The sequence below is a fragment of the Meles meles genome, chromosome 5 (genome assembly GCF_922984935.1).
Source record: "Meles meles chromosome 5, mMelMel3.1 paternal haplotype, whole genome shotgun sequence".
NCBI classification, from domain to species: Eukaryota; Metazoa; Chordata; class Mammalia; order Carnivora; family Mustelidae; genus Meles; species Meles meles.
In genome coordinates, this window is record NC_060070.1 from 151,213,924 (window position 1) to 151,222,873 (window position 8,950).

An 8,950-nucleotide genomic window follows, 5' to 3' on the forward strand; every position below is an offset into this window, starting at 1 on the left:
TCACTGTAGGTGATCTCTGCCCTTCCTGGAGGGCAATAATTAAGACTTGTTTCCACCGAAAAGTTCTGTCTGACATGTTTGTAGATGGATGGGGTTTAGCTGTGTATACTCAACTCTATGGCCTGAGACCCAGGTACTTATCCTAAGTGTAGCATAAACAAGGTTCTGGAAAGCTGGCTCATCCCAAGGAACTGTGAACTTAATAGGCTCCACCTATCACTTTGGCTAGCCCACAAAAAAGTAGTGTTCCTTACTTGTGAAGCCTCAGTCTGCATATATCTTAAGGTAATTGATTTTGTATTGGACTGAAACTTCTACCATTTATTTTATAGATATAGAAATAACTGAGAAAAACCACAGTTGGATGAGTGATGGATAGTTCACTCAGGAACTGAAGTTCTCCCAATTTTGCTGTCCACCTCCCTCTCATCCCAGTAAACCACTGTGAGAAATCTGGGTAGCGCAGGCCCATTGGCAGAGGCTATACTTACATGGGCCAAAATTCAGGTAATTTCAAAAGTTTAAGGAGAAAAGTGACTGTAAATAAATATCAAATATATACCAAAAAGAGCGAAGACAACTTAAGGGCTCTACAGCAGAGAGAGCACTGTGTTAGAATCACATGTGTTTGGGAGGGTCATGCGAAAACGCATCTATTTTAATTTCCTATCAAGTGGTCTCATCTGAGGGCACTCTCCCACTTGAAACTCCTCTCCAAGGATAACTATATCTCATTTTATTTTCTATGAAGGGCAATACTGACATCAAACTTCCAAAGTCCTTTTTGTATGTCCTGTATGATCATCTTTGTAAATCTGATATTTGTACATTGATCTTTGCATGTACTAGACCCTAAATTGTAGAATGAATGAATGAATGAATGAATCGGTGACTCTTTGGTGCATGGGAGATCACTGCATCTTAAGTCTGCAGGTAACTGTAACTAAGCTAAATTTCAAACAGTATCTGACTAAGGGAAATTAATATTCTCCTGACTGCCTATACTATAAGTACCATCAGAGAAGGATTTTTTAAAATTACCTTTTATATACACAGAAGGGAGGCACTTATTATGAATGTACGGAATGAGTAAATATTGGCATTTGCCTATTAAGCATATTCAATGTATCATCTATGTACAGAACATCAATTCTGTGACGCTTTGTACTTGGACAATATTTCAGGTTATTAGCATCTATATTATAAATGCTGTTGATCTGCAAACTTTTACACAGCATGATACATCTTCAATGTCTTGGTGACATAGATCAGTGGTAGGTGGCAAGATCATAAGACCAGAATCAGAAGACCCCAGCTCTACCCCAACAATAACACTTATTAGAACAGGATTAATAAATTTGGGAGCAAAGAGTGGAAATTCAATTAACATTTCCTCCCCTTCCTAGAGTTTCCTTTTTATCAGGAATGCTGAAAACCACTAAAGTATGTATGTTCTGCCAAAGGGGAATGTTCCCTGATCTGCCCAATTTAAGTAAGTGTTGTTAAAATTGTAAGCATTAATACTTGCATTTTTTTAAAAAGAAGTTTACTCTCTTATCCCTTGCTTTTATGGACAACCGTAGCGTCGCTGCCTCCTTTTTTATTATACATGATTTAAAAAGAGGTGAAGAGATTTATACAATATCAATGATCTGAGAAACCCCACAGGCACAGGACTAGTCGCAGAAACCAGCGATTCCAGTCTCTGCAAGGACGGGGCAGTCAGATGCGGTCCCCATTCCCCGCCCCTCCCCTCGCTAAGCCTCGGCCCCGCCCAGGAAGGTGGGAGGAGGCGGAGGGGAGGACTCGTTCCCGCCCCCAGCGTTTCAGTTTCCTAAAAGGTCCGGCGAGAGTGGTATATAAAGGGCTGCCACGGGCCTCAGCGCTGCAGTGTGACAGTCGCCTGTTAGTTGCCATGTCAGGTCGCGGCAAGGGCGGGAAGGGCCTGGGCAAGGGCGGCGCCAAGCGCCACCGCAAGGTGCTGCGCGACAACATCCAGGGCATCACCAAGCCCGCCATCCGGCGGCTGGCCCGGCGCGGCGGCGTCAAGCGCATCTCCGGCCTCATCTACGAGGAGACCCGCGGGGTGCTCAAGGTCTTCCTGGAGAACGTGATCCGCGACGCCGTCACCTACACGGAGCACGCCAAGCGCAAGACGGTCACGGCCATGGACGTGGTCTACGCGCTCAAGCGCCAGGGCCGCACCCTCTACGGCTTCGGGGGCTGAGCTTGGTCGCAGCTCGGGGCTGTAGCGTCGCCGCCATCCCCAAACAAAGGTCCTTTTAAGGGCCACCCACTTGGTCACAGGAGGAGCTGTTCTGGGAAGATTTGCATCACATTCGCTGCTTTTTGCCACTGGACGAGTGTCTCATCCTTTGGTTTGTGGAGGCAGCTCCGCGGCCGGTGGCAGTTGGTGCCCAGAGATGGCCCCGCTCAGCGGAACCCAGGCAGGGAAGATGTGGCTTGCAGCCGCCAGACCTACCTTATTTCTCAACTCTGTTCTGCCTTCCCACCTAGGATCTCATCCCTCCTTTACTCTCTGCAGGGCAGGCAGAAGAGGTGGTCTTTAGGCCATACTCACCCTGTGGCTCCTTAAATCATCTGCCCTCCCTACCTGAAGACTTGGGTTTGCGCCACTGGATGCTGGAGAAAGCGAGTCTTTCAGACCCCTATCAATTACTAGGTCCTCTTATTATGTTAAACCTCCCAAGTAATGATGTGAGTTTTGCACCGTTCACTAAAAATATCCTTCCCGTGGTTACCAGTGACCTAATGGGCAAATCCAAAGTGACACTAAACATCTCTGCTCTGACTGACCCTGTCCGTCCCTCCCCTCCCTTTGCATTCCCCTCACAGGGTTGTGCGGTGCCTATTTTCCTAACCCAGATTCTCTATGGCTCTTCCTTTGCTTTGGGGGCCCTATTCTTCTCTTTGGGGTCCTTCCGTATGAGCAATCTTGTGTTCTCTTCCCATCAGCCCGAAAATCCAGCTTGAGCCATTTCTTCTAGGCTCTTCCATAGGTGGTGAGACATCCAGGCACTGAGGAAGGAGCTGTGTATCAGCTGAAAGGTAGCCCAAGAGGCCATCCCAACATACCGCTCTTTGTTCAACCTAGTGTATAAACTCTCAGGCCTAACCACTTTTGGGGGCTTCATTTTCCCGTGGAAACCCCCACGAGCACATAAAAATATTCAGTAGCACGTGTATGCTTTTCTTTTGTTAAACTGTTTTATGTCAGTTTCATTCTCAGGCCCAGCCAGACACCCAGAAAGGGTAGAGGGACATTCTTCCTCTTGCACAGGGCCTCCCAGCTTGAGCCTCTGCTCTTTTGTGACCCCTGGTTCCTGCCAGATCTTCGCCTGTATCCCCCACCCCCAGCCCCGCCCCCCACCATCCCTCCCCCTGCTGCAGAGACTTCAGTGATGTGCACATTTCATCATCCCATCTAGGCAAAACCACGAAAAATGAAAAGCCTTCGCTGGTTCTCCTAACATCTGCGGAAGGGAAGAAGGGCTCTTATGGAAAAGCAAATGACTTTGGAAAGATAAATGGGCCCCAAAAGGATAGATGGCAGATATGAATGTTTACGACAAAGTCCGTCGAGGTGTGGTACCAACTTCTCATTTCTGGCAAGAGACAAGCATCGCTCCCTAGGACGGGATGTATGACAACATCCCTTATTTTTTGAGAGGATCTGCTTTTTTTTTTTTTCTTAAGATTTTTATTTATTTGACAGATCACAAGTAGGCAGAGAGAGGGGAAGAAGAAGGCTCCCCGCCAAGCAGTGAGCCCGGTGTGGGGCCCAATCCCAGGACATTCAAATGCCTGGAGCACAAAGTTTATCCATATGCTTCGTGTATACGTGCTTACATAAAGTGGTATTCTTTGGGGTGGCAGATCCCGGTCCCCTTCCCCCATTTAAGAGTTTCCTACTGGAAAACTTCCTCGGATTCTCCCAGGCAAAATCAGTGCCTAGGACTTCCTGACATTCCAACACACGTGCTCCACACATGTACCTAACCCAGCTTCAGAGTTTCCTATCCGACTAAATAGCTGCCACACACTTAAACAGCTCTCGGGATTCCTTGAAGGCGTGGACAGTATCTTCATTTTGACACTCCCAGGACCCAGGAAATTACGAGCACCTAGTACTCTCTTAGTAAATATTTGTGCAATGACTAAATCATTCAGTGGAGTGGATAAGCTATCAGAGGCCACAAGTAAACTTTTATATGAATTCCTCTCCTTTAATAATTTTATCTGCTCCCCTAGAACTTTTTCCTCTCTTACCATTTTCCTTGACACAAATGTCAGGCTTGTGGCTACAAAGGACTATTGCAGACCTTTAGATACAGATTGTAAACCCTCAATTTGTAATAAAAATAACTTAATGAGTCCCAATCTGTATGTCTACAATAATGATGCCTCCTGTTTGCTGTTCTCACAGGTCTTTATTTTAATGTCCACCTTTCAAAGAGGATAATTTTACCCCAAATTTTCTCACAAAAATGCCACTGTCATAGGCTCCTGTGTAATCAAAGTGAGCCAGATTTCTATCACTATTTAGTGGAATAGTCATATGTTGCTCTAGAATTCCTAAGCTTTATTTTGCTGGCATGGGTTATAAGAGAAAGAATATAAAAGAGGGATTAGCAGCAATTTGGTGGGGGGTGGAGGGGTCCATATCTGGTTTAAGTGTGATGCCAAAGAAACTATTTCTCAGGGTGCCTGGGTGGCTCAGTTGGGTGGGTGTCCAATTCTTGATCTCAGCTCGGGTCTTGATCTCAGGGTCATGGGTTCAAGCCCCATATTGGGCTCCACGCTGGGTGTGCAGCCTACTTGAAAAAAACAAAACAAAAAAACTATTTCTTTAGTTCTATAACTAGAGTTGATCTTTTCTACATGTATGAATTGTATTTACTTTCTTAAACTACAATGTATTTCCCAAAAGACAATGTATTCACTTTCTTTAAAATGTATGGTATTGTGTTTTTAGCATATTCACTGATACAGTATGAAAAATAGTTATTGCAACAGAGATATTATGAAAATACTTAATCATCCAGGTTAATCCAAATTAACTTACTCTGAGTGAAAATGGTCCATTTATTCAGATTTATTAACTGCCCTTCTGAATACAAGATTAAAATTCCAATTTACCTGCATCTGTTGTGGGAAACAAAGGCAGAAGAAAAATGATATTTCCTTACTATTTACGGCCCTTTCACAAGTTCTTAAAACAGGCAGAGTGACCTTCCTTTCTAGGAACTCAGCTGCCTCAATATTAATACTTTACTAAGGGCAAAAGGCAACCTTAGCCTGACCTCCAGGATCTTGTAAGTCCACTTTAACATATAAAAATTTCTTTGGAAAATTCCTTTATCTCTACCCCCCACCCTTCCCCGCCAAGATACAGGTTGGCAATCATCCTCTAAGCATAGGACCCGCTGATATACATCTGAAGAGTCCCATGACTGAGTTTTTATTAAACAGTAATAAGTTTCCTAACAATAGCTAGGTCCTAGAAACTCAAGACTTACGCTCTCCCTAACCCCCTCCCAACATGACAGTATGTAAAGAGCCACTCCTCACGACCCTGGCGCAGTTCTTTCTGCCCACGGGTCCTGTTCCCAGGCTTTAGGAAAATCACTCTTTCGATATCTCTGCTCAGCGGGGAGCCTGCTTACTCCTCTCTCTCTGCTTGCTTCTCTGCCTACTTGTGATCTCTGTCTGTCAAATAAATAAATAAAATCTTTTTTTTTTAATTACTGTTTTTGCACCAAAGACATCTCAAGAATTCTTTCTTGGCCATCCGCTTCAAGGCCTAATCTCATTAGGGCTTGAAGATGGATACATCATACCCATTGATGTGGACTTTTAAAAAAATATTATAGTATAATATAAAGAAAGTATGAAAATACCATCTCATTAATAAATGAAAATATCATGTCATAAAATTTTAGTTTTAAGTATATATGGTTTAGTTTGGCTTTTACTGTGGAACTTGGAGGACAAAAAGTTTGTAAACTACTTATCTATTTATTCCCTTCATCGGTTTGGGCGGTTCCCAGGTTAGAACAGACTTCACATGCCTGGGCTTTCCAACAATGATCTAGCTTCCCTCACAGCTAAAATGGAGCCGTATGGCCTGGCTCCGTGGATCAGTGTCCCCTTCGAAAGACTTCTCTTCAGAATTACAGGACGGGATGGTAGAGACTGGAGCTTCACTTCCGCTGGGAGAGGAGCGGATAGAAGGATCCAGACTTTGGCAGTAGCAGCAACCATGGCTTCCAGGGGGTCAAGTACATGCTGAGCGGTGGCCCCTGTGACCTCAGCCCCTGGAATGATTCCAAGCATGGTTTCAAGTTTTGTACCTGGGAGTCTTCAGGCCTGGTTCCACAGCCCTCCCCAGGACGCGGTCATTGACTCCTTAAAACATCGCCTTTCATGTCTGATCAACCAGAGTCGGTCTTTCTTGTTGCAACCAAGCATTTGGAGTTTTTTAAAATTTAAAAGAAAAAAAAAAAAAGGTGTGAAATGGAATGAATGGTTCCAAATATTTTCTGGTAGAGTTTGTGTATTTTACGTACTTAAAGTTGATTCCCAACAGCAATGTGTAGGGAAGGTAAAATTATTGGGAGAAAAATAACACAAAGTTTACTTTCTATATGCTCGGGAGTCTTCACAAGAACACGAAGACCCAAAGAAGTGGTTAGGCCTGTGTATGCACAGCCTCGGTTGCACGAAAAGAGGAAATTATGGAACAGTGACTTGAATGGTAGAGGGAAGCTGAAGGAAGATGAGAGTTATTTTAACAAGGTCCGTTTTTACAGATCTCTGTCCATCTCCATTCCCGTCTCTGGTGAGAAGAATGTTCTTTCCTCCCGAGACAGAAAGGGGCACCTTGCCCATGGGAAATTTACCTCCTGCTTTTTGGAAGGAAGGATACGGAAGGTCAGAGCACACTTCTTACAGCTGTTTTTCAAGTGCCTTTAGATGAAAATAATCAATATTCTGATTTCTGCTTCTTTAGGACATGCTCCTCCTGTTGCCCATTGTGAGGGGGCTATCTGTCACCTGTCCTGACCTGGACTGAACAGTGACCTTAATGCAAGGTGGTGACTCCACAGCACAAAGAGTATGGACGGGCCCCATATCCCAGAGAGGTATTGGAAGCAGGCTGGTTTTCGGCTGATGGGAGGGGCCTTCCTCACGCCGGCAACTGCTGGGCCTCCGGAATTCAGAAATTCTTTCCCAAACTCCATGGCATTTAACAACTCACTGTCCCCCTGGATCTTTACTCTGGTGGCTAACCTACTCTTCGACAATATGGCCAGAAGTGACCTAGTCCATGTCCTTGCCCTCCGGCCAACTTCTGTTCAAGGAGTCAGCATGAGGGGAATAAGACACAGGCTTCTGACACACACTATGGGACAGTGTCCTGCTATGTCTGTCCCCTCTCTGCGTGCAGACAGATCATTACACTCACCTGTTCAGCCTCTCCCATGATGACACACATCCATTTCCAACACGTTTTGTCACCTGTTTCATTGTCCCCCCATTTTTATTATAAAAATATTCAAACAAAAAAGATAAAAGTCGAGTTGATCGATTATCTTTATAACCAACACTGAAGTTCAATAACTGAGCACAATTTACTACTGTTGTGTATGTGTCTATATGCATATACGTTTTTTTGCCAAGTCATTTAAAAGTAGATTGGAGACATTATGAGGCTTGAACCCCTAAATATTTCAGTATCTAACTACTAAGAATAAGGGAATTTTCCACATAATCTTAACATTATCAAACCTAAAAAAAAAAAAAAAGAAGAAGAAAGAAAAGAAATTAATTCATAGAATGATTTAATATCCAGTCTGCATTCAAGTTTCCCCACTTGACTCCAAAATGGCCTTTACAGCTTTATCTATAGATAGCCAGGATCTGATCAACTCCTCTTGTTCAGCTCTATTACTTGAGTCTCTTTTGATCTTGAGCACTCCTCCACCTTTTTGTTATGACTGACTTTTGGGAGAAACCAAACTAATTGTGTCATATAATGTCCCACCTTCCAGTCTGATGTTTTCTCCATGTGATGGTGTTTAACTGACTCCTTATCCCCTGTACTCTCTGAAACAGCAGCTTGAGGAATGATTAGGTTCCTACACTTCTGTCCAAAGTGAGGCTCTATATTTATGACGCACAAGGGAAGGCTCAGAGGTGGTCGGTTACTTTCAGTGGTGCTAAATTACAACACTTAGCTAACACACAGGGTTGGGGGGATGGAAGGAGTTGGGGGTGGGCGGTGGGAGGCATTGTTCCCGTGTAAAGATATATTTTCCCTTTGCAAATAACATTGTTTGGAGATACTCGGACATCATTTGAATCTAGTGCTCCCCAGCTTTTTTCCAAAAGGTTTTAGCATCGCTAATCTTTGACCATCTCATCAAAAATAGGTTTGACACAGGACAAAACTCTGGGCAACAAATGCATTCAACGTGGCCTATGCTAAGGTTTATGCTCATTACTGTTTTTATTCTGAAGCGAACAGATCTGACTAGGCAGAACATAACATGGCTGGGAGACCCCACCACTTGCAAACACACACACAAATGTATACTGAAAAAATACAAACTGTAACCCTAGAGAAAACATCGTAGCAAACTTAGCTAAACTATAGCTCAGCGTCCTTAGAGAGGCGGAGCAGCGCTGTCTGCCTTGTCTGGAGGCGGCCCAAAAGATTCCTCATCCGCGAACCTGTCTAACCCCCCCCCCCACCCCGTTTCACTACGTGCTGTAGCAATTTCACCACTTCAAGCCTGTCGATCCTGAAAGTGTTCGATGCTACTTCGCAGCAGCTGATACGAACGCTGAACAGCATCAGGTGACAGTTGGTGCCCACGAATTTCAACGTTTTGTACCAAGACACGCCCATCCCCAGAGCAGCACC

The 8,950-nt window shown here is 44.3% G+C and overlaps 1 protein-coding gene across 1 annotated transcript in view; it reads left to right on the forward strand.

Annotated features, from left to right (window-relative positions):
• LOC123942407 overlaps window positions 1-3,276 on the forward strand; it is a 22,081-nt gene extending 18,805 nt beyond the window's left edge. Inside the window, 1 exon segment of the mRNA XM_046006322.1 lies at window positions 1,905-3,276. Coding sequence (XP_045862278.1) covers window positions 1,905-2,227 — 323 coding nt within the window. The 3' untranslated portion in view covers window positions 2,228-3,276.
• The last annotated feature ends 5,674 nt before the right edge of the window (window positions 3,277-8,950 follow it).